Source organism: Lissotriton helveticus, chromosome 9, assembly GCF_964261635.1.
Source record: "Lissotriton helveticus chromosome 9, aLisHel1.1, whole genome shotgun sequence".
Taxonomy (NCBI): Eukaryota; Metazoa; Chordata; class Amphibia; order Caudata; family Salamandridae; genus Lissotriton; species Lissotriton helveticus.
In genome coordinates this window covers 973669648-973696325 of record NC_136070.1, presented here as the reverse complement: position 1 = coordinate 973696325, position 26678 = coordinate 973669648, and the positions used below count along the sequence as shown (strand labels likewise).

Here is a 26678-nt window from a genome sequence, read left to right as displayed (position 1 = left end):
GGTTTCTTTACAGATTCCGTACACCTCGTTGAATTGAGGTTTGCACAAGACATAGATCCTCAAGTGGGTATTTATGCGTCTTTTGTGAATATCCACCCACCGTGAGTAGGCACTTTAGGGCGTGTACTGCCCGGTCGGGTGAGTTTACATTTCCGATCCTGAGGAATGCTGGGTCGAAAATGACCAGATAGCTGAAACATGTCGACCGTTTTTTAGGACAGGGAGCTCAAACTTGCTTAACTCTCGATGTCCGTTTTTGCACATTGTTTTTAATTGAGTTCGAATCACCCCTCTATTAAAAATGTTGGTTGAGGGAGTGGTCTATACTCATTTTAATTTGCACCTTTTCTTGGTATGATGTTTTCCACATGCACTAACTCGAGAAACCCAATGAAGACAAACGGCTACCCATCTTCGGAGGGTACCTGAGGGTTCTTCTTTTCATCTGGGTTGCACTTCATTCCTCCTTTGCTTGACACAGCAGATTTAGTCACATGTAGCACTGGTAGGCGCTGGTAGCCACTTTTTATTGCTATTTCCTGTAATAGGAGCATAAGATTGAGACACATCCGGGAAAGCTGGTAAAACAGAAGCCATACAGAATACCTGCCACCAGGAGGGAAGCAGTGAGACGTGACGTCCATGAGATGCTAAAGCTGGGGGTAATTCGTCCCTCTAACAGCAACTTGGCCTCGCCAATAGTGATGGTCCCGAAACCAGATGGGTCGACGCGTTTCTGCATGGACTTCAGGGCTCTCAACGACATCTCCACATTTGATGCTTACCCAATCCCACGGGTAGACGAATTAATTGAGAAGATCGGAGACACGTCATATATCGCCACATTCGACCTCACTAAGGGTTATTGGCAGGTGCCCCTCAGTGTAGAAGACCGTAAAAAGCCCAGTTATCACCGATGAGGTTCTGTTTGAATGTAACGTTCTTCCCTTCAGTCTCCACGGGGCACCTGCCACTTTCCAACGCCTGATGAATAACATTCTAGGTCCATACCCTTCCTTTAGCTCTGCGTATTTGGACGATATCTTGGTATACAGTAGTAGCTGGCCCAACACCTGGAACACCTGGTGATCATATTAGAAGCACTCAAACGCGCAGGCCTACACGTGAATGAAAAAAAATCACGAGGAGCCTTTCAGAAGGTAAAATACCTGGGTTACGTGTTGGGTGACGGAACGATTACTCCCCAAACAGAGAAGGTAAGGGCCATAGAAGAGACACCCTTTCCGACAACCAAAAGGGATCTTAGAGCATTCTTGGGCCTTATAGGATATTACCGCAGGTTCATTCCAGGATTCGCAGAGATAGCATCTCCCCTAACAGATCTCCTTAGGAAAGAAGTCAGACCCAAAACCCTTCTCAATCCTTCAGCAGAAGTATTAGGTGCATTTAGAGAACTAAAGAAATTTCTCACGACAAAGCCAGTTCTCATATCCCCTGACTTTGAGAAAATGTTCATCCTAGCCACTGATGCTTCTAATACAGGAATAGGGGCCTTGTTATCTCAGGTAGGGGGGGGACGGACACGAGCACCCCGTTCTATACGTAAGCAGAAAACTATTTCCCAGGGAATGCAAATATCCAACGATAGAGCGGGAGTGTCTAGCCATTAAGTGGGCTATCGACAAACTCCGCTATTATTTAGAGGGAAAGCCATTCATCCTCTACACTGACCACGCTCCCTTGAAATGGATGTATAGAAACCAAGGGCAAAACTCACGTGTACTTTGTTGGTTCTTGTCCTTACAGGCCTTTGCGTTTGAAGTACGCCACAAAAAAACGGAAAGACAATAACAATGCTGACTACCTGTCCCAGGTCTTTCGTCTCCCCAAACGGGAGAATCCAGGGGGGGAGGTGTGTGACGGGGCGGACCAGCCAGGTGAAGAAGGGAAGAACGTGTGGGAATGGTGGGCTGCCACAGACGACTTACCCCCTCTTATCCCATTTCAGCAGGAACCCTGGAGAACACAAAACCAAACTTTATTAAGCTCTGAGGAAGAACAAAGTGCGGGCGCCTTTAATTGGAGCTTCGTACATGACGAGACTCCTCCCACAACTGACGTCAGATGGTACAGCCCATCTCAAGAAGACGATTCCCGGAAGGAAGAAGGCGGCGTGTATCCCGAGGAGGAAGAAGTCGCGAGCTGGAGAGCGAGTGGGAGAAACCGGAGACTGGAAGAAGGAGGAGACGGCGAGGAGACGAGGTCGGGACCTGGAACCAGCGCGGAAACGCCAGGAGGCAAACGACCCCACGCCCTGCCACGTGCCAAGGGGAGGAGCGTGGCTTGAACAGGTACGGGGCCAGGTGTTGGACTGGGTAGGACGAAAGGAACGCCCGACTGTGTGAACCCGTGCTCCTCTCCATATGTGGGAGCCCCTTGTATATACTTAATTTTGTATATACTCGCTGTTGTCCTTTACACCCTCACGTGCACTGCCATTCACGTTCGTTGAGTGTTCATCACAGTGCACTCTGGGAGATATAGTTTTCCTCACTCCCCTGGTCCCTGGTTTAGATTGTAGGACTGTCGTCCTGATTCTCCTTTCTTTATTTGCTTTATTTTGGGTTCCGACCATTCTGATACGGAGACCTCGAGACTGGGAAGAAAAGATTTGCCAGGTCCAGGAGAATTTCACCATACCATCCCCCCCGTATCTACAAACAGGAAGAACCTTTGCTAGGGAAAGACTATCTAGTAGATGAAAAAAAGTGTTGGGAAAAATAAAACCCTTTTTGAAACGATTTGGTCTACCTTCTGATTTTGATACCCCGCCACAGTATCATAAGTGCCTTCAAAATACATGTTTTTATACAAATTTCAATATTTTTTCAACAAATGTTATGTACACATCAGGCACGAGAGGCTGCACTGGCCATCTATTTGATACATTTTTGTTTTCAGTATTGTAGACCGCATAAGTCTTTAGACATATTTTTGTTTTTTTCCTTGTAAACTTTTATCTAATTTTAAAATACACTTTTGCAAATGTTAACCGCTGCTGCTGGGAAAAGTTCAAAATATGACACAGAAAGAGATGCATGGTTCTTACCCGCTCAGTAGCTAAAAGGGAACCATTGAACTCTTCAAGTACTTGACGGCATTCGAATTCATGAGCTCTGGCACATGTTTGAAAGCCAATTACTATATCCTGCAAAGAATGAAAGACAACTCACAGCCTCAGGGAAACATTAACCAAACACAGATATTTAGGACAAGAGATTCCATATTAGAAAGAAAAGCTAAAGATGGGGTTCTTGATTGGACCTTCAGTGTTTACAACTGGCATTGGCGAATGATTCTCCACTACTAAAGCAAATATATTCAGTGCCCAGAAAGCATGATTTAAGGATACTCTTATACAAATATGCTGGAGTGTTCTTACCATGGGACTGAAGAAGCATCTTTGGATAAGAAGATTAGAGTTCAGTCATTATCTGTGCTCCGTCACTAGGTTCTCTCTCTACTGTTCACATAAAGGCACTGCAAGGAAAGTTCAGTTCACAAGCCTTCTTTGTGACGAAGGAGTGAGATTTGTTTAGCAGGAGGGCTTCTCCTTTCTTCCTCAAGTCTACTGTGCAGGGAATACACCAGATTCGGTTTTGCCCTTCAATCCTTGAGAACCCCCCCCTGACAATAGGTAGAAACAGACAGCTTTGTTGTCTTTTTTGTAGGTCTCTCTGAGAGAATCATGTCAAAGCTTTTACATAGCTTTAGACCTTCCTCCGCTTTATCTGCTATATTGATTAAACTTGGCTAATCTTATTCAATCATTTGCATCTAGCAGGAGAGATCACCTTAAGAGGTGCCTAACTATCCCTGATGAAATGCAGCAGTGGTCACCTGAACAAAGGAACTATTTGTCTAGTTTCTGCTAACATGGGGGCCGATAATGATTGCAGTTTTTCTGCATACTCCGGGCCGGCAGAAGCCACCGGAGGATACGGAAAAACCGCTGCGGAGCCTCCAAAGACCCACCACCATATTAGGATGGCTGGTGGGTCTGGAATTCCGTCCGCCGCGGTCGCATTACAACCGCGGCGGAAAAGCTCTGATATGGTGGCGGTGTCTATCAGACACCGCCAGCCATATTAGGATTGTGGAAAAGACATGCTTTTCCTCGGCGGCTTTTCCTCCGTGGGAAAGCATACGGACTTTCACTTCGGGGGCCCGTTCCGGTACCCCTGGGTGAAGGGGGGGTGGGGGGTGCACATGGGGGGTACCTACAGCGCGGTGCCTGCCGCTTTGTGCATGCAAATGCGCTGCATGCATTTTGAACCTTGCGGCGGGTGCAGCTTGAAGCTGCACCCGCCACAATGTTAAAGATAGAGGATATGACCGCCACCCTGGCGGTCACATCCTAATCTGCTCGGAGGGAACGCCGCAGCCCCTGCGGACGTTCCCTCCTCCTCAGGGGTCGCGGACGGACTCAAGTCCGTCTGCGATCCTAATCGGGCCCTTAGTCCTCATCTACTCTGTGGAGGGTTTTCAGTCTGATATGATTTGGCTAACCATGGAGTAGATATCACACTTTGGGATGAGTGGAAGTGCTGAGTGAGGAAGGTTTCATGGTCATCATTAATTTACCGTCAAGCTCCTGTATTGAAGTTACAAACCTGAACAATGTACACCCAGATGCTCCTCAGTCCTTTATGACTTCCTTCTCAACATGTGTCTGTTCTAGTCGTACAGGGGGACATTTTATCTCAGGGGAATAGATCTATGATTATTGTAAGAAATACACTTGGTACTTACTGAATGGTTCGGAGTTAAGATGAACCGGGCAGATAAGAACATGCTTCGAAGGAAGTGTAGGATCAGCGCATTATCATCACAGGCGGCGAGGCACTTACCGATGCACCGGAAAATAAAACCCTAATATGGAAGTGAATTAAAGACAGTCCGAGTTCAGAATAAGCAGCAACTCCTGCCCACTCTATGAGAGTCTTACTTATAGAGGAGCATTCATCTTTGATTAAACTCTACACATGTCGTCTCTCACTTTGAAATTGCGTTTAATGAGTTGAGAGAAATGTTTATTATGTAATGTTATGTTATATCTTATGGACATTGTAAAGATTCGTACATGGCCATGAACAGGACTCAAAACAACAAAAAGGGGGAGGGGTGGGAGCCAATAAAGGTCCTGTACCTAGGCTCAGAAAGTGCTCATGCAAAATAGCAGTGGAGGTACTTTTCTTCTAGAAAATGAAGAAGAAAAAAATGCTGGCAAAGAAGCAGGAATCCTAAAAACTATTTCTTGGTACCCTCACACAACCATGAGGATGTAATGTATCATCATTGGACTTGCTCCTCGTAAGGCTCCACAAAGGGTCGCTTTAGCAGAGACCTTTTATTTTTTTGCCGTCTGATGAGAAGCGCCAGTGTGAGGGCGTTTTGAATGTATGGGGTGGAGTGAATGTGTATATTGAAATAAAGGGACACTAAAGCTGTCTTATCCCCAGCAGACAACTGCGGTCCTCATCTCTGTCCCTCTTGGTGGTCCCCAGGTTCAAGAAGAGCAGAATGGGAGGCTCTAAGTTCTCTGTCCTGGCTCCGCAACTTTGGAACTCTTTACCTCTCCCAATGAGAGCAATGCCATCCTATCTGGAGTTTTGCAGCACCCTGAAAACTACTCTGTTTTCACAGGCTTTTAATATCTAATCCGCCTACCATCTAACTCAGGATTCCTCCTCAACAGCGCCAAGAAACCGCCTGGTAAACGTGCGCTCAACAAATACCCTTAAATTCAAATTCAAATTTAAGACACACCGAACTAATGTGATGGTTCTCCTGGCAGGATTAAGAAAAACATAATTTGGTAGGGGCTACTACAGGGACATGATGTATCCTGTGAGTGTGGTCAGGTTGGCATGTTTAACGACTGATGGCCCAAAATAAATCTCTGCTACTTCTTCAGGGCCTAAAAGAAAAGGGGGATAAACCTACCCCACACTTAAGACATAATATGCAGTGTAGGTATTCCCCTGAAAGAAAATACCTTGTTCAAAAAGTTTAAAATTGATCATCCAACCTAGAAAATGAATGAGAAAATAAAAAAAACACACAGTAAACAAATGTTTTGAATGTATGGTCCAATGCGTCACCAGACCAGGATCCCTTTTCCAGCACAGTGTATGATAGTGTCTCCTAAGGTAGATATGCTCATGCTATTGTTGGCGCTGATCAGTTACCACAACGTGAAAGAAGTGAAGCACACGCTGATGGTAAACAGCATTTACCACAAATCTTTTTCCCAGCAGGGAATCACAACGTGGTCGTTACAACGACCGCGTTATGATTCCGCATACCATTACTCCGCAAGTCGGAACAACGACTTGCCGGGGGGGAGGTGTTGGATTATTATCCAATACCTTCCCTATTGTCCGCCCAGACTGGAGTTGGAATAGTAAATTATACTATTCCAACATCCAGCGCCCCCCTCCGCAAGTCGTTGTTCCGACTTGCGGAGTAATGGTATGCAGAATTACAACACGGTTGTTGTAACAACTACGTTGTGATTTCCGTGAAGAAGACAGCGGGATAATAACATACATTCCACACTGATACATCAAATATAACAGAACAGGCAAGTAGACATTGGTCTAACAGACAACATAAAACCAATCTGTGTTGGTGTTACACAGTGTATCATAAGTGATTAGTTGTCCTCAGGTGTGAATGGCGTGTCTTATCCTTTGGATAAATCTATAATGCCCCATAGGTCAAAAGCAGAGGGTAGAGCTTAGCTGCTAACTGTGGTAAGAGCAATGATACTCAGCATAAAGAAACAGTAAATCAAGGGGACCCAAATGACCTTAGGGTGAAAAGAAAAGGAGAAGCTGAGAGTTTTCTAGAGAAGCAATCATACTCATGTGGTTTCTGCGCAGAGAGTGCCAGAGACCTACCTTCCCCCGGTCACCCGGATAGAGACTCAGCAGAGGAGAAGACCTGCCTTTTAAGATGCGGGTATTGAAGTGATTGATCTCAGGTGAGGTGCGTGTAGCTACAGGAAGGAGGGATGACAAAATGGCCAATGAGGACAGGAGAGGAGGGGCGATATTGATCCAATAGGAGCAAGCCCCTCACATGCTGGTGTAACATAGGTTGTACAAAAGGGGGTGGTGATGGACGGAGCATCTGAACCAATCAAACACTCACACCCAGTCAAAAGATCTGGGTTTGATCCATCACCGTTCTTTAGCCCACTCTGCCACCCCAGTTCAGACATGGCTATATGCAAATCAGTCTGACCCTGTGCCTCATGGGAACAGTCCAGCCCGAACTGCCAAGCCATGCCTTCCCTGGACCGGAAACAAGCTTCCGAGGACCGGTTTCTGGCATTCCAGCCGTCTTCAGCCCCGCTTGCTTGAATCCAGTGGTAAAGTGAGCAAGGGACTCACGTCTGAGCATACCCTGCCACACTTATGGCGGCCAAAGCGGTACAAAAGGGGGTGGTGATGGACGGAGCATCTGAACCAATCAAACACTCACACCCAGTCAAAAGATCTGGGTTTGATCCATCACCGTTCTTTAACCCACTCTGCCACCCCAGTTCAGACATGGCTATATGCAAATCAGTCTGACCCTGTGCCTCATGGGAACAGTCCAGCCCGAACTGCCAAGCCATGCCTTCCCTGGACCGGAAACAAGCTTCCGAGGACCGGTTTCTGGCATTCCAGCCGTCTTCAGCCCGGCTTGCTTGAATCCAGTGGCAAAGTGAGCAAGGGACTCACGTCTGAGCATACCCTGCCACACTTATGGCGGCCAAAGCGGTACAAAAGGGGGTGGTGATGGACGGAGCATATGAACCAATCAAACACTCACACCCAGTCAAAAGATCTGGGTTTGATCCATCACCGTTCTTTAGCCCACTCTGCCACCCCAGTTCAGACATGGCTATATGCAAATCAGTCTGTCCCTGTGCCTCATGGGAGCAGTCCAGCCCGAACTGCCAAGCCATGCCTTCCCTGGACCGGAAACAAGCTTCCGAGGACCGGTTTCTGGCATTCCAGCCGTCTTCAGCCCGGCTTGCACTTGCTTGCTGCACACTCTGAGACGGCCGCCATTGAGGGATGATACTTTTGTTGCACTAGCATACGAGGGGACTCGCTCCTATTGGCTCAAGCTCGCCCCTCCCTCCTCATTGGCCATTTGGTCATCCCTCCTTCCCAGTGCCGTACACACCACACCTGAGAACAATCACTCCAATTACACATTACACGTATGTCTACTTGCCTGTTTTGTTATATTGTGTGCACTAGCTTGTTTTTTTCACATCTTTCAGGTTGTGGCGACTGATCAGCACCAACAATAGCATGTACATGACTACCTTTGGAGACACTATGATACAGTGAGCTGGAAAAGCGATTCTGGTGGCGTATTGGACCATACATACAAAACATTTGTTTACTGTGTGTTTTCTTTATTTTCATAATTTATTGTCTAGGTTGGAAAATCAATTTTAAACATTTTAAAACAGGTATTTTCTTCTGAGGGAATACCTACATTGCATATCACGTCTTAGATATAGGGAAGGGTTTCCCCATTTATTTGGGTCCTGAAGAAGTGTTGTAGATCTTTTTAGGCTGTTTGGGGCCAAAGATGTCAACCTGGCCACACTCACAGATTTAGGCTACTTGGGTACATCACACTACTGTAGTAGCCCCTATCAAATTATGTTTTTTTAATCCTTCCAAGGGAACCATTACATTAAAGTCAAGTTTGGTATCTCTGAGCCAGTTTTAGTCTCCCTTCACTTCACTGCACACATTCACTCCACACTCACATTCAAAATGCCCACATACAGGCACTTTGTGGGGCCCATGGGGCATTGCAGCGCTGACCCTACCAACAGAACGCGCACTATGATGCATGACATCCTCATGGATGTGTGAGGGCACCAGGAAACAATCCTTAGGAATCCCCCCTTCTTTGTTTGCCTGTCTTTCTTCTTTGCTTTTTAATAGGAACAGTACCTAAACTGCTTTTTGCATGAATATGACCTCAGGTCCATTGAATGGAGAGTGGCTCTAACATGAAGAGTACCTTTTAGCTGAAGGAGATCCATTGGGGCAATGAGTATAACTCTGACTTGTGGTGGCTCCTAATGATCCAGGTGGAGAGGAATTACCTCATGGAGTTCATCTCCATCTGATTCTTAGTCGGTCGGCTTTTACAGGGAGTGGGAGAACCATACCTTTTTTTCCGACTGGTCTATTCCAGTCCTGTGTACCCGTAGTATAAAAATGAACTTTACCAATAACTGTGCAATTGGAATACACAGTTCTATCCTTCTCTGCCTTTGTGTTAAATTGACTTCCCCAGTGGTTCAATGCTGACCTTTGAGAGCACTAACCTCCTCATTCTCATGATGGACGAAACTGGGAATCTGAAAGCTGAACTCTTCCATTAATGAGACATGCCACTCTCTGTATGGGACTTGCTTCAGGATAGACCCCAGGAACTGCAAAGAAAACAGAAAGAAACTTTAACGCAGTAATATAAACTTAAATGCATTATCTACAGCTGATGTCTGGGTGCATTGACTTTGAGAAGATGAGTGAACAAACTACGGCTAACAACAACCTCAGTAATGACGAAATATTATGATGGCAGAAGAACCAGAGAACACATACAGCAGCGCTTAACTAGTATGGTGTGAAATCAGTGGTCAGAAATAACAAGGAGACCTTTACAGTGTCCATGATTTACAAAGAAACACACAAAACAAAAGCATGCTGCCAACAAATTACTGTGAAAAGAGCAACAGTGCAGCGATCCACATAGAAAGCAGATGGAGACTGTGCAACAATATCACATACTTAGGAGCAGAATGCAAACATATACGCCCACATGCATCAAGGTAAATTGCATTAGCAAACGGTGCGAATCGCATTTTTCGGCCGTTTGCGAATGCAATTTCCTGATTTGGGATGCACAAACCCTTTTCAGAAATTCGCAATTTAAGAAATTGCACAATTGCGATTTCTTAAATTGCGAATGCATTTAAGGAATCTCAATTTGAGATTCCTTAAATGCAATTCATCATACTTTTAGAATTTGCGAATTTTGAAATTAGAAATGCAAATTACCATGAAGTAGACCTTCATGGTAATTTGCGAAAATCAAGAAAAATGCTTTTAAATGCATTTTTCTTTGTTACATGTTACACACACACGTGCCCTTGGGGCATGTGTGTGTGTAAGATGTATCCAAAAGCAAATTTCAGGGGTGCAACAGGGTGTCTTTTGGACACCCCTGCACCCTTGAAATTGCATTCTCAATTTGCGAATTCACAATGATGAATTGCAAATTGAGAATGCCCTCCCATTCATTTCTATGGGCATTCATAGGAATGAATGTGTAGAAATTCCTTAATTGCGATTCTCAATTAGAGAATCGCAATTAACGAAAATTACTGAATCGCTAAAAAAAAGCGAATTATTCATGCATTGCCGTTTGCAAATCCTTAATTGCGATTCCTTAAATTTCGCAATTAAGGATTCGCAAACAGAAACATTGATGCATGTGGCCGATAGACTCTTCACCAGCATGGGGGCCAAATGTAAATTTAATTTTAAGAAGGGTGAAGACTGAACACAAGGAAAAGAAAATATGCTGTCCACTACTTATAGTGGGCAACTTGCACCAGTCCAAACAACCCTTATTGATGGTAGGTTAAGACAAACTTTATTGAAAGCTATCCTAGTCGTAGCTATGGAGAGTAGCTTTTAGGCTAAGTCTTGAAGGAGTGTAAAGCAGCTTGGTTTACCAGATCATACCCACTTGAATGTCTAAATGAAAGGAGAACCACAAAAGGTATATATATATATATATATATTACCTATTGGCGGTCGCCAGTAGGTATATATAGTTAGGATTTTTTTCCTATGGGATTTTTGAAAATTCTATGTTGAATAACTTTGGCGTTTGAGGACGGAATTGGCTGAAATTTTCTGGAAAATGGAACATTTTGTTTCTGAGCGGCCCCTGAAAATTTGGGGGGGTTTCGTCAAGCGGGGGCCGAGAAAAAAGGGGGGTCCCAAAACGTGTTTTTAACATTGAGTTTTCCATAGGGCGGTTGGACTCACTTTTAGCTCGAACGGCTGAATGGATTTCCACGAAACTTGGCAAAATTGTAGGGACTGGTAGCCCGATGTGCCTTTGCTATGTCTCAAGATATATGCTCCAGTGGTTTTTACGAAAATTAACTTTGAAAAATATATATTGGGCTACATTGGGCTATATATATGTTGGAGCCCAAATGTAGCCCAATGTAGCCCAATGAAGCCCAATGTAGCCCAAAGATGGCCGCCAGAGACAAAAAAAACCAAATGTAGCCCAAATATCAGCCAGATGTTGCCCAACTATAGCCCAGTGACAGAATGTCCCAGAGTGTTTTAAAGAACAACTACAACGCTAACAGTCTTACTTATGACAAAAGTATGGCACACCTGAAGTCATCTTGATTGGAATAAAGTGGTAACACTTACTACATTTAATTTGAAAAGGAACAAAATAAGGGGTTTCATTTTGCCATAGAAATGTAATATATATATATATATATATATATATATATATATATATATATATATATATATATATATATATATATATATATATATATATATATATATATATATATATATATATATATATATATATGTATATATATATATATATTACCTACTGGCGGTCGCCAGTAGGTATATATAGTTAGGATTTTTTTCCTATGGGATTTTTGAAAATTCTATGTTGAATAACTTTGGCGTTTGAGGACGGAATTGGCTGAAATTTTCTGGAAAATGGAACATTTTGTTTCTGAGCAGCCCCTGGAAATTTGGGGGGGTTTCGTCAAGCGGGGGCCGAGAAAAAAGGGGGGTCCCAAAACGTGTTTTTAACATTGAGTTTTCCATAGGGCGGTTGAACTCACTTTTAGCTCGAACGGCTGAATGGATTTCCACGAAACTTGGCAAAATTGTAGGGACTGGTAGCCCGATGTGCCTTTGCTATGTCTCAAGATATATGCTCCAGTGGTTTTTACGAAAATTAACTTTGAAAAATATATATATTGGGCTACATTGGGCTATATATATGTTGGAGCCCAAATGTAGCCCAATGTAGCCCAATGAAGCCCAATGAAGCCCAATGTAGCCCAAAGATGGCCGCCAGAGACAAAAAAAACAAATGTAGCCCAAATATCAGCCAGATGTAGCCCAACTATAGCCCAGTGACAGAATGTCCCAGAGTGTTTTAAAGAACAACTACAACGCTAACAGTCTTACTTATGACAAAAGTATGGCACACCTGAAGTCATCTTGATTGGAATAAAGTGGTAACACTTAATACATTTAATTTGAAAAGGAACAAAATAAGGGGTTTCATTTTGCCATAGAAATGTTATATATATATATATATATATATATATATATATATATATATATATATATAATATATATATATATATATATATATATATATATATATATATATATATATATATATATATATTCACTGAAAAAACCATAGGTTATAGACCATATATAGTTAGGAATTAGCATTTACAAAACCTTGAAAATTCACTGAAAAAACCATAGGTTATAAACCATATATAGTTAGGAATTAGCATTTAAAAAAACTTACTTTACTCACACAAAACCATTGAAATTCCATATATAGTTAGTTGTACTAACTATATATCGCGCACCCGCAATCCACTGCTGATCATGTCACATATTACATCATTCATGACATGGTCAGTGACATCACTGATGACATCACTGATGACATCTCAAATGACATCACTGATGACATCACTGATGACATCTCAAATGACATCACTGATGACATCACTGATGACAACATCCAGTGACTGTATGTTTCTGTAAAGTTAAAATATGTCTTACATATTGAAGAATGAGTGGATGTAGAAGTGTCTGAACAAAGGATTTAGTAGGTGCATGACTGACTGTATGAGTGAGTGATTAAATGTGTCTCACTGAGTGCATGGGTTAGTGACTAAACTGTCTTAATTTGTGCATCATTATGTCTGTTGTTCTGTAAACTGCTGCATGTGTTGATCAGTAGGTATATGATTAACTATATGGGTTATTGATTGGTTGCCCAAGTATTTGTATGGGAGACTGAGAGTGTGTATGGGTGGCTGGGAGGTGTATGACTCTCTGCATAGATGTATGGGTTCAAAAGTGCATGTGGAAACAGCTGTATGGGCGGTTGACTGTGTGCATGACTGTATTGGTGAGTGAATAGATATCTCAGTGCTACATGTCAAAGTAAGTACATATGTAAAATACAGTACATGTGAGAGTTGACATATATAAATAACTGTGCATAAGAGCCAGTGAATGTGTGAGTGGCTGTATGGATCATTGTGAACTTGTATCCAGGATTGTATAAGTGAGTAAATATGTTTTAGTATATGTTTGAATAAGTAAGGTGTGTTTAACTGTATAGTTAAGGAAATGGAGGTGTGATTGATTGTTTGCATGACTGACTAGGTGTGTGTGTAACTTGATGGATGAGTGACAATCTGTGAGTCTGTGTTTACACTGAGTGTATCTAAGGTTATATTAGAGTCTGAAGAGGTTCATCGTATTATCACATGAATGATGTCATCAGTGATGTGATCAGTAATGTCAAATGAGATGTCATCAGTGATGTCATCAGTGATGTCATTTGAGATGTCATCAGTGATGTCATCAGTGATGTCATTTGAGATGTCATCAGTGATGTCACTGACCATGTCATGAATGATGTAATATGTGACATGATCAGCAGTGGATTGCGGGTGCGCGATATATAGTTAGTACAACTAACTATATATGGAATTTCAATGGTTTTGTGTGAGTAAAGTAAGTTTTTTAAAATGCTAATTCCTAACTATATATGGTTTATAACCTATGGTTTTTTCAGTGAATATATATATATATATATATATATATATATATATATATGTATATATATATATATATATATATATATATATATATATATATATATATATATATATATATTCACTGAAAAAAACATAGGTTTCAGGAGTTATATAGTTAGGAATTAGATTTTAAAAAACCTTTGAAATTCACTCAAAAAACTATACGTTTTAGTGGTGTTATAGTTAGCTGGACATTTTACTCATACAAAACCATTGAAATTGCTCCTATATAGTTAGTTGTACTAACTATATTTCGCGCACCCGCAATCCACTGCTGATGATGTCACATATTAGATCATTCATGACATGGTCAGTGACATCACTGATGACATCTCAAATGACATCACTGATGACATCACTGATGACATCATCCAGTGAATGTGGTTTGCTTCGTTATTTAAATATGCATTATATATATAGCAATTTGCATTGAAGAATAAGTGGATATATATAAATAAATATTTGGATGGAGGATTTAGTAGCAGTGTAATTGACTGTTTACTTGAACAATTTATAATGTCTCACTAAATATAGTGGATAGTGACTAAACTGTGTGAATATCTGTATCACTTTGTCAGTTGTTGTGTAAACTGATTCTACAGTTGGTTACTAGCAATGTGAAAGTCTATATTAGTTATTGATTAGTTAACTGAGTATTTGTATGGGAGTGTGAAAGTGTGTGTGGTTCGGTGGGGGGTGTGTGACTGTCCAAAGATGCGTGAATAGTTGATTTAGTAGATATATGAAGTTAAAACTACATGTTCTAACAGTTGTTTGGGTTAGTGAATATCTTTATGGGTGTGGTGATGAGCAAATATATTTCTCAATGGTACAGGTCCAACAAACTAGAAAAATAAAAGGCAGTGTATGTGTCAGTTGTTGTATATAAATAAGTATACATAAGACACAATGATTGTGTGAGTGACTGTATGGATAACTGTATACTTGCAATAATGATTTTATAATTCACTAAGTATGACTTACTATCTAAATGAATAGAAGAAGTGGTGTTTGTGTAAGTGTTTTGCTAAGTAAATATGTAAGTATGATCCATTGTTTGCATAAGTGAGTAGGATGACTTCATATGTGAATAGGATGCGTGCTGTTGTTTAATGTCGATATAGATGTATAAGTATTTTTGATAGTGTTCTATTGTTCATTGACAGCATGTATGAGTGAATCCATAGGTAAGTGATTAGATGTGTGTATACATCTATGAATCACTGAGTGGATTTTTAGATACTTGTATTGCTGTGACAATGGATTTAAATATGATACTCTGTATTTTACAAAGAGTGATGAAAAATTTTAATAGTGTATGAAAAGGTGTATGTGATTGTCACGTGGATGATGTCATCAGTGATGTCATCAGTGATGTCATTTGAGATGTCATCAGTGATGTCACTGACCATGTCATGAATGATCTAATATGTGACATCATCAGCAGTGGATTGCGGATGCGCGAAATATAGTTAGTACAACTAACTATATAGGAGCAATTTCAATGGTTTTGTATGAGTAAAATGTCCAGCTAACTATAACACCACTAAAAATTATAGTTTTTCGAGTGAATTTCAAAGGTTTTTTAAAAGCTAATTCCTAACTATATAACTCCTGAAACCTATGGTTTTTTCAGTGAATTTCAAAGGTTTTTTAAATGCTAATTCCTAACTATATAAGGCCTGAAACCTATGTGTTTTTTAGTGAATCTGCAAGGTTTTTTAAATGCTAATTCCTAACTCTATAAGGCCTGAAACCTATTGTTTTTTCAGTGAATTTCAAAGGTTTTTTAAATGCTAATTCCTAACTATATAAGGCCTGAAACCTATGGTTTTTTCAGTGAATTCGCAAGGTTTTTTTAAATGCTAATTCCTAACTATATAAGGCCTGAAACCTATGGTTTTTTCAGTGAATTTCAAAGGTTTTTTAAATGCTAATTCCTAACTATATAAGGCCTGAAACCTATGGTTTTTTCAGTGAATTCGCAAGGTTTTTTTAAATGCTAATTCCTAACTATATAAGGACTGAAACCTATGTTTTTTTCAGTGAATTTCAAAGGTTTTTTAAATGCTAATTCTATTAGCGGATAACGTTTTTATATATTAAAACGTTTTTTAAATCTCAAATGCCTGCTTTGCTAACAGAGTTTTTAAGCACAGGCTCTTTTGTCTCTGGTGGCCATCTTGGGAGACTGCATATCAGAATTTGTTTAATGAAATATAAGAGGATTTGAGAAGTCACTCAAAATGTGCCCTAATTTTTTTTTCTTCAGCACTTATCATAATTTCTATGGCAAAATGAACCCCCTCATTTTGTTCCTTTGCAAATTGAATGTTTTAAGTGTTAACACTTTATTCCAATCAAGATGACTTCAGGTGTGCCATACTTTTGTCATAAGTAAGACTGTTAGCGCTCTAGTTGTTCTTTAGAACACTCTGGGGCATTCTGTCATTGGGCTATAGTTGGGCTACATCTGGCTGATATTTGGGCTACATTTTTTTTGTCTCTGGTGGCCATCTTTGGGCTACATTGGCCTACATTGGGCTACATTGGGCTACATTTGGGCTCTAACATATATATAGCCCAATGTAGCCCAATATATATTTTTCAAAGTTAATTTTCGTAAAAACCACTGGAGCACATATCTTGAGACATAGCAAAGGCACATCGGGCTACCAGTCCCTACAATTTTGCCAAGTCTGGTGGAAAACCATTCAGCCGTTCGGGCTAAAAGTGAGTCCAACCTCCCTATGGAAATTAACATGGGGAAAACACGTTTTGGGACCCCCCTTTTATCTCGGCCCCCGCTTGACGAATTCCCCCCAAACTTTCAGGGAAGGACCGGAGCGCCGCGAGGCAAAGTTATGGAAAATTTCAGGAAGATTCCTCAACCGGCGCCAAAGTTATTCCCAATAGAATGTTGCGATTTCCCTATGGAAAACAATCCTAACTATATATACCTACTGGCTATCGCCAGTAGGTACTATATATATATATATATATATATATATATATATATATATATATATATATATAGTATGTATTGATTACTAAACACTCTCTAGTAATCTCTTTATGAGATTACAGAGCCAGGTACACAACATAAACACAATAGAACTTAAGTAAATAGCACAATACACAATGGGCCCCACGGGGAGACCAAACCATATATTAAGAAAGTGGTATAAGAACCACGACTTGACTAGACACAAGGCCTTGAGACTGTAGAATTGCCGGGACCCCAAGTAACCACCCAAGGTAGTGACACAGGGGACCCATGGGCGACGTGTGCAGTGAGAGAACACAGCCGCGAGCTCCGTTAGCTTCTATGGGGAAAGTCACGTCGAAATTTTAAAGTTTAAGGACACTTAGGAGAGGACTTTGAGCAGACCCCTTTAGACTTAAGGGGTTCTAGGGCCAACACCCACAGGTGCACCGGAGAACTCAAGTTACCTCACCCAGGGAAGCCGGGTGCATAGGTGTCAAATGGTGCTGAGAATTGTTGCTGTTTTCAATGGCGACCTGCTGCAAAGTGCTGCTGCCATGAAGAAGGAAAGTGTCCAGTGTGATCCAAGCCTGGATTGAAGATGTAAAGAACCTGAAAGCAGAGGGGACAGAGTTTGGGTCACTTGCCAGTGAACAGGGGCATGATAGACGAGGCCCACCGATGTCGGGTGATTCAGGTGCGAAGAGGTGAAGCTTGACTCTGCAGCAACGAGGACCCGGAGGCATAGACGATGACCAGGAGCTGGATTTGAGCTGTCCCACAAAGCATGTCGAGTGCTGCGGCATCGGTGCTCGGATTGAACACAAGCCTTAGCAACAGCAACCCACGCAGAAGGAGAAAAGATGCTTCGGTGTGGATCAGCAGGGTCCAGGGGGATCACCAAGTGATTAAGAGTCAGGGCACATCTGGAGCAACCAGGGAAGCCCAAGTAAAGTTAAAGTTGCCTTCTCAGGGACCCACAGGTCAACGAACCAGGGATCGGGAAGGTACCTCGAGAGAAAACACAAAGGGTCGGCTCACGGAACACTCGTGGAGTGTAGGCCAACAATCTTTGGTGGAAATGCTGCTCGGGGTCTGGGCTACAAGTAACCCAAAGCACAGCCTTGAGGGTCACCAAGAAGCATATGCACTTGCAAATGTGCATGGTGTCCAGGGGTTCCGGTTCCACTGTCCCCACGAGGGCTACGGGTCTCAGCCTTACTGAGAGCTCGGGTTAGCCTCTGGGAAGTCTGGAAACCCACCTCCTGTGTTGCAAATTCTTTTGAGTCTGGAGGGAGCTTCGGAGATGCAAACCGGTCAGATGCGTCTTTGGTGCCTTCCACGCAGGGGAGTAACTCCATTACTCCAATGGAGATTCTTCAGTCATCTAGTGTCATGTAGATCGTCGAAGTTCCAGGATTCAGTATCAGAGTTTTGTCCAGGTAAATCTAAAGTACTGTAGTCAGGGGTTCCTACTTTATACCCAAGGAAGGGGTGGGACATACTCTGGGGACCCACCTATGGGAGGGTTTGGGAAGAGGGGTGGCTACACCCATTTTCTTTGTCCAGTTTCGCGCCAGAGCAGGGGCTGGTAGCCCCTGCAATTGGTATGAACTGGACTATGCATGGGGACACCAAATGTGCCCCCAGTGCAGACTTCATAGCACGCTTGGAGTGCACCTGCACAGCCCCACATACACTAAAGCCTGTCTGGGAGGTGGTTACACCTCCCTGTGACAGGAAACCTATAGTCCAGGCCTCCCCTGCCAGAGTTTTGTCCCGCAGCAGGAGGCCAGACTCATGTCTGTGGCTGCAGCATCCATTTTGTGATGCCAGGGTTAAGGAAAGCTAGTACCGGGTAGCCCGGTGCCCCACACTAGTGGTTCTACCATCGAGAAATCATACCTCCCACACCAGTTACTGGTGTTGAGGTATGGTTCCAAGGTGTTTTTTACCCCAAAAACCACATAGTCCTGTGAAGCCACGAGGTTATACCGCACTTAAGAGTATATGGTCTAGGTTGCATTTCTAGCAAACCCAGAAGATAGATTCCGAAGGCTGCAAAGGGGCTCTGCTCATGCATGGGCACCCTCTCACACAAATCCCAGCACCCTGCCTTCAGGATTGATAAGGCCTGCCATAGGGGTGACTGATAGGTACATATGTGTAGTGATAAGGTAGATATAGGAAACCTATATATGAGTAAGGGGTGCATACACCACCTTACACAGGCTGGTGTAGCAGACCTTTTATGTCATTTTGGAAGGCTTCCCAGGGGTGGTATAATACATGCTGCAGCCCCTGGGAGGCCTCTGGGGTACCTATGCCCTGTGTACATAGTATACCATATACTAGGGATTTATGAGGGTACCCTAGAATCCAATCTGGAGTGTATCTAAAGAACATGGAATCATTTTATAAGAGAAAGCAGACAGGCTAGTGACCTGGTTAGCAGGTTCCCAGCCAAACTAGGTCAAAAACCATCAAAACACAAGGAAAAAAGTGGGGGCAACCATGTAGTCAGATTCCACCTTCCTACAAGGAGCACAATAATAGCACACTGGAGTGTGATGACCTCGTCAAAATACAGTTAATGTGACTGTCTGGGAATTAAAAAGGAACCAAGTAGTAGTGGGCTGACCAAGGGATGAATAGAGAAAGCTATTATATGGCCATCACAAGGTTGAACTGGAACAGTAAAAACACTATGGTGGGGGAGGACCTAGGGGGAGTTTAAAGACCATACTCTGGATACGATCCCCAAAGAAGACTACAAACAACAAAGGTACCAGAAGGTCTCGAAAAATGTGCCCAGGAATAAAGAAAAACCAACCTAACCCTTACCTCCAAAGGGATGTGTCACAGAAAGCATTCACCAGGGTGAGGAAAAAACCATCAGTCACCATACGGATCCGCCCTTCATCATTTGGGATTTTGTCCGTACCACCCGTCAAGGAAGATCGATGCCACAATCAGAGGTCAACCCGGTGGTAAGGGGGTTCCTCGAAAGGTCTAGGTAATGACAGTGTGGTATGCCTCTCGATATTGTGAGTGGCAAAAGACATGGGACTGGGGTGTGCAGTGCTAGAAGAAGTGAAGGAGTGAAAAAAACAAAAAAGGAGTGTGTCTAAAATTGGTTTAGAAAAAGCACTAAACAAAACTTTATTCAACGTGTGCTTCACATACCAATATTAAAAATTAGTGTAACCAAGGGCTGTCTGATTATGTAGACCGCCTAAGGTAAAAAGTGGTCGACTAGTTGCCACTCACAATATCGAGAGGCATACCACACTGTCATTACCTAGACCTTTCGAGGAACCCCCTTACCACCGGGTTGACCTCTGATTGTGGCATCGATCTTCCTAGACGGGTGGTACGGACAAAATCCCACATGATGAAGGGCGGATCCGTATGGTGACTGATGGGTTTTTTCCTCACCCTGGTGAATGCTTTCTGTGACACATCCCTTTGGAGGTAAGGGTTAGGTTGGTTTTTCTTTATTCCTGGGCACATTTTTCGAGACCTTCTGGTACCTTTGTTGTTTGTGAACTGGAACAGTGACAGAGTGATAATTCAGACGAAGATAGGGAGCAATGATCATGTGCCAAGACGACTGCATAATATGAACATACTGATACTTCAAAAAGCAGTGGGCAGAGCAGGAAGAGAAACATTGTGACAATCCATGGAAAAAAAGAACTTTGTGCTACTGTGACTATCCTGGGGACAAAAATAGACAGAGTACCCGATTACCAATGTGTGGCTACATTTTTAGCCCTGTGCAACAGCAGTCAAATTTATGAGTAATGGATTAATCACAGCAGATACACAGGGATACACTCTGATACATACAGGACTAGGTGCAGTAAGTACGTAATTTTCAGTTTTCTGAGTGTCAACTTGGGCCAAAGAGGTTATTAATGCTGCTGGTAGATAATACATCCTAAGAAAATGTTGTGTACCCAGTACGGCTTCTCCCCCTCTGTGCCCAATCATAATCAAGGTCATAGAAAGGATCATAATCCAGAGAAACAATAGGAATATGGTGAAAATATTGCAAACACGTAGCAGAACAGCACTATGAAGGGGTGAATTAAATATCTGCATATATTCACTCTGAATGAGTGGTTATGGAAGAAAACAATAAGTCAAGAGTCATGTGTGACATTCATTAGCAAATAATCCTTACTGAAACAAGGATGCATTTCCACTGTGCCAAGTCAAAGGTTCTTTCCGTTGAAGCTGAAATAGAAGTTGGAAAAAAATATATATAGGTAAGTAAAGGTAAACGTCAAGACACATTTTAAAGGCCATGGGCTTACATACCAAGCACTGGCAGAAGTACAATCACACAATTCAAAGTGTGAAAAATGTGTCTGTTGGTTCAGCCTCACCTAGTAATTGATTTCAAGGCCCTCACTTATTCATGTGCACTTGATGTTACTCTTAACTCCTTAAATCAGTGTATTACAGAGCTTCTGCCCTTAAGCATTTCGGCTGTCAGGTGCAACCGTGATCACAAAGAGGATCACCATTATAGTTCAGAGTTAAAAAGTGCATACTTGCTCTAAAATTACATATAAAGAGAGAGAGAGGAACCCCTTAAAACAGTCAAGGGAATTGAGGTTGTCTAACCTGAAGAAAGGAATTATTCCCTTGAGGTTGATATAACTAAAAGCTAAAACATAGCCTCAAATGTCACAAGACAGTCTAAGAACTGTTGCAAACACACAGATATATAAATTATAACATATTTATTATACATCAAAAAGTTAAAAAACAGATAATTACAATTCTACACATAACATGATTACCTAAACAAATGGTTAAAAAAACAGACTGATGATAATATTATCAATTATGACCTGCACAATTGAAAAGACAGCCAAAAAATTGTAAAACATAAACATTGTTGAATACAGTTAGTACATTTGGAGCTCCCAGATACAAACACCTATGTTTTACCACTATTGATCTTTTGTATAAACAAGGGTGATGGAGACTTAAATTGTACTATAATCAAAAGCGTTGACGCGTTTCGGTGGTTCAGTACAAATGGAGTCCACCTTTATCAAGACTTGTCTTTGTAGTCTGTCGTACTGAGGGGTCTGTACACTTTCCCCTTGGGGTTGTATCTTGGGGGACTATGAATCTCTGCCGTGGGTTTGCTCGCGCACTTGTAGTTGCGGTAATAAAAGAATTTAGGGAAACCCAAAAAATTATCCTGTTTCTAGTCTACACCTTCGTAGGGGATGGATTTCTTAATGTTCGCGTTCACCAATGGTCTGTGTAGTGGACTCATATATCAGCACTGGTCCAAACATTCTCCTGCACACTGAAAGGCTTAGAAAAGTCCGTGTCGAATGCATTCGACACGGAACCCCAAGTAGCAGCGGGAGCGATTTCCTTTCAGAGGCTACCACGTCCTGATTGAATTGAATTGACAGCCACAACTAACCGAGCAAAAGTGCTTTGGGAGAGGGTCGTTGAACCTCTTACTTGAAGACCAAGAGATCTAGCAGTTGCTCTGCTGTCTTTAAACCTCTCTAAGGCTGTATCTGCCTTCTTGCCAAAGAGTCCAACTCCATCAAATGGTAGATCTAACAGTGCAGACTGCACATCCGCAGATAAATCCGAGGATTTCAGCCAAGCTGATCTTCTTGTGGCAACCGCAGTGCCCATGATCCGTGCCACAGAATCTGCAGTATCTAGACCGCTCTGGATAACTTGACGAGCTGCCGCTTGAGTATCAGATAACACCTCCTCAAAGTCACCCCTGCAGTCTTCTGGAACCTTTGGAATCAACAAACGCATTGAGTCCATAAGTGCGTGCACATACCTCCCCATGAGACAAGTGGCATTCGTTGACTTTAACGCCATACTTGCGGAGGAGAAAGTTTTCTTGGCCACTTGATCTTGCTTCTTGGCCTCCTTGTCACCAGGCACTTGGGGAAAAGTACCAACCGACTTTTTAGAGCACGCAGCCTGAATCACCCGGCTTTCAGGAGAAGGGTGATATGATAAAAAGGCAGGGTCTTCGGGAGCCACCCTATATCACCTCGCCACACTTTTTGAGACAGCAGGATCAGAAAAAGGCTTTTTCCACACCTCCATAATAGGTTCAGTTAACGCCTCATTAAATGGGAGTAACGGCTCCACAGCTGAGCTTGGCGAATGGAGTACTTCTGTAAGCAGATTTGACTTAAACTCAACAGTTGGTAATGTCAAACCTAAAAGTCCTGCTGCCTTCCCCATTACCACGTGATATGGCTGGACATCCTTTGAAGGCGTATCCGGACCTGATGGCAACTCCCACTCAGGGGAAAAATCAAGGCCACTAGCATCAGCCAGCTCTTCGAAACAATCCTCATCCAGTTCACCTTCCTCCAAGTCTGGGTGAGACTCGTAATACCTCCGTTCCTCCAGGAGGCGTTGTGCTTCCCTCCTGGACCTCTCCTTTACACGGATCGCAGTCGGATCCACCACTGACTCCGACGGAGCCGACGTCGGTACAGAATCCGAAGGCCTAGATGGATGCTCCAAAGACCTGCTTGGAGCGGGCGACGCCGGTACCGGAGTCGTCGACTTTGGTCGAGCCGGCGTCGACCTCGGCGTCGACCTCGGCAGAGCCGGGTACTGCCACAGCGGCGTCGGGGCTGGCATATACGGCATGAAAGGTGCAGGGGCATAATAGTGTGGAACACCCAAATTAAATGCCATTGAACCCATGGGACCCGAAGGCGCACCAGAGGGATACCATGATCTCGAGAATACGCCATACATAGCGTTCAGGAACGCTGATGGATCCTGACCTGGTGCAGGGAAAGGTGGATGATCACCCTCAGGCTGATCTCGAGGCCGATTCGAATCCGGCTCTTCAACAGGCGCCAATTCTTCTTCCTCATTAGGAACTTCCTCCACCTCTTCTTGAGCCGGAGACGGCGTCGGAGTCGGATTGGAAACCGGAGTCGGAGATTGAACTTGTGACTCCGAAGGCGAGGCCTCACTTTCCCGATCCGAAGCCTCTTGCGGTGGGATCACCTTCGATCTAACCTTCTTGGGTGATCTCGACTTCGAGCCCGACTTCTCACCCGAATGACGTCGAGACTCATGCCTCCTTTTCTTGTGCTTCTTATGGGACCTCGAAGCATGATCCGACGAGGACTTCGAAGCCGATGCCTCTCGAGATCTTGATCTTGATTTTGACCTCGACCTCGACTTCCTCGAGCGGGATCTTGAAGTCTTCCTTACTTTATCGGCTTTCAGCTTCGCTACAAGAAGATTGGTCTCCCTCTCTCGCAGGGCCTTTGGGTTCATTTTTCGGCACGACGAACATCCATCCACGTCGTGGTCGTAGCTTAAACACCAAATACAGTCCTGGTGTGGGTCCGTAATGGACATCATTTTCCCGCACTCCCGGCAGGGCTTAAATCCAGTCTTCTTTGTTGACATTCTAGGGAGACAAAGAGGCAAGAGAACAAAGAAAACGAGGAAAAAAAGTAACAGAGCTACCAAAAGCTACTGAGTATCCCAAAACCGTTAGCGTCGACGACGCGGAAAAAAGGGAACTGATGTCATCACGCCGGCGTGGGCCTATTGTAGGCGTCGGTGACGTCAGCGGAGTCGCGTGCGATGCCGTGTCTCTATGACGGCCAAGTCCACGTCGGCGCGAAGCTACAAAAAGAATTTCCGAATGTTGCTGAGGCAATGGGATATTCACAAGGTGAGGAATCCACACGGCAGATGTATCTATCAGAAGAACAAGTTACTTACCTTCGGTAACAGTTTTTCTGGTGGATACAGTGTGCCTGTGGATTCCTCACCTTGTGAATATCCCCCTGCGTCAGCAACGTTCGGAAAATTCTTTTGTAGCACGCCGGCGTGGACGACGTTATAGGAGAACGGCATCGCGCGCGACTCCGACTGACGTCACTGACTCCTTATTAGGCCTACGTCGGCGTGATGACATCAGTTCCGCCCTTTTTTCTGTGCCGTTGAGGCACTCAGACGGACCAATGATAGTAGGCATATACATATACAATGTACACAGTACACAATATCCAAAAATACACACATAGTGTGTAGACAATATATGAAAAACACCATATAAACACATAAATGCATTTAAACATTGTCATAAACTCAGATATAGAAAAGTGGACAACGGGGAGGCGGGTGGGCATGTGAGGAATCCACAGGCAGATACTGTATCCACCAGAAAAAGCGTTACCGAAGGTAAGTAACTTGTTCTTCTGATGGATACATCTGCCAGTGGATTCCTCACCTTGTGACTAGATTCCCACAGCAGTCCCCACTCCCGGTGGAGGGTGTCCACTCTTCTATACCAGAAAATCCTGGAGGACAGAACGTGCAAAGTGGCCATCCCTCCTCACTTTGGTATCTAAGCAGTAATGCTTCGCGAAAGTGTGGAGGGAAGCCCAAGTTGCCGCGCTACAAATATCCTCTACAGGTACACCCCTAGACAAAGCAGATGTAGAAGAATTTGCTCTAGGAGAGTGAACTCTTATACCCTCTGGAGGTTCCATACCAGCAAGGGCGTAGCAGATCTTGATGCATATTATGATCCTTCTTGAGAGAGTACGAATGTGTACATCTCTTCCTTTTCTGCTGCCAGCAAATCCCACAAAGAGCTGATCATCCACTCTATAGTATTTTGTTCTATCAAGATAAAAGCTCACCGCCCTCTTAGGGTCTAGACGGTGAAGTCGCTCCTCCTCCTTGGAAGGGTGAGGGGGAGGATAGAAGGTAGGAAGGGTAATAGACTGTCCTAGATGGAAAGGAGTTACCACCTTAGGCAGAAAAGCAGCCCCGGTCCTAAGAACCATTCGTTCAGCATGAATGGTCAAATATGGGGGCTTGGAGCTAAGAGCTTGAAGCTGACTTACCCTCCTTGCTGAGGTAATTGCAACTAGGAAAACCGTCTTAAAAGACAACAACCTTCAGGGACAATTATGTAAAGGTTCGAAAGGTGAACCCATTAGAAATGTAAGCACCAGATTCAAGTCAGATTAAGGCACAATAAAAGGAGTAGGAGGATATTTATTTGTAAGGCCCTTTAAAAAACTAAAAACAACAGGAGATTTAAACAATGACGGCTGATCCAGCAAACAGAGAAATGCCGACAAGGCCGAAAGATATCCTTTGACTGTAGCCACAGCAAACCCTTGCTGAGCTAGAAAATGAGCAAATTGAAGAATATCGGATAAACGAGCCTTCAAAGGGTCAATAGATTTCTCTCCACACCAAGTAACAAATTTCGACCATCTGTAAGAATAAATTGACTTGGTGGAGTCACGCCTAGCTGAAAGGATGACATCCACCACATCATGTGGAAGAGAAAAGGAATCCAGGTTGCCCCGTTCAATCTCCAGGCATGAAGGTGTAAGGTCTGGAGGTGGGGGTGTAAAACCTGCCCCTCCATCTGAGAGAGGAGGTCTGCCCTGAGAGTGAGACGAAGCGGCGGGCACGAGGAGAAGTGGAGAAGATCTGTGTACCACACCCTTTTTGGCCAATCCAGGGCGATCAATATGACTTGGGCCCGGTCTTGACGTATCTTCCTCAGAACCCGAGGAATCAAGGGTATGGGAGGAAAAGCGTAAAGGAGTCGTGAGCCCCAACTCAACTGAAACGCATCCCCCAACGCTCCCTGCATCGGATACTGGAGTCTGCAGAACGACGGGCAGTGAGCATTCTCGT

The 26678-nt window shown here is 43.3% G+C and overlaps 1 protein-coding gene across 1 annotated transcript in view; it reads right to left on the bottom strand.

Annotated features, from left to right (window-relative positions):
- Positions 1-26678, bottom strand: part of LOC144783338 (maestro heat-like repeat-containing protein family member 1) — a 112869-nt gene that overhangs the window by 43247 nt on the left and 42944 nt on the right. Inside the window, exons 12-15 of the mRNA XM_078662363.1 lie at positions 21151-21203; positions 9377-9484; positions 4774-4893; positions 3071-3169 (exon numbers count right to left, since the gene is read on the bottom strand). Coding sequence (XP_078518489.1) covers positions 3071-3169; positions 4774-4893; positions 9377-9484; positions 21151-21203 — 380 coding nt within the window. The remainder of the gene's footprint in view (positions 1-3070; positions 3170-4773; positions 4894-9376; positions 9485-21150; positions 21204-26678) is intronic.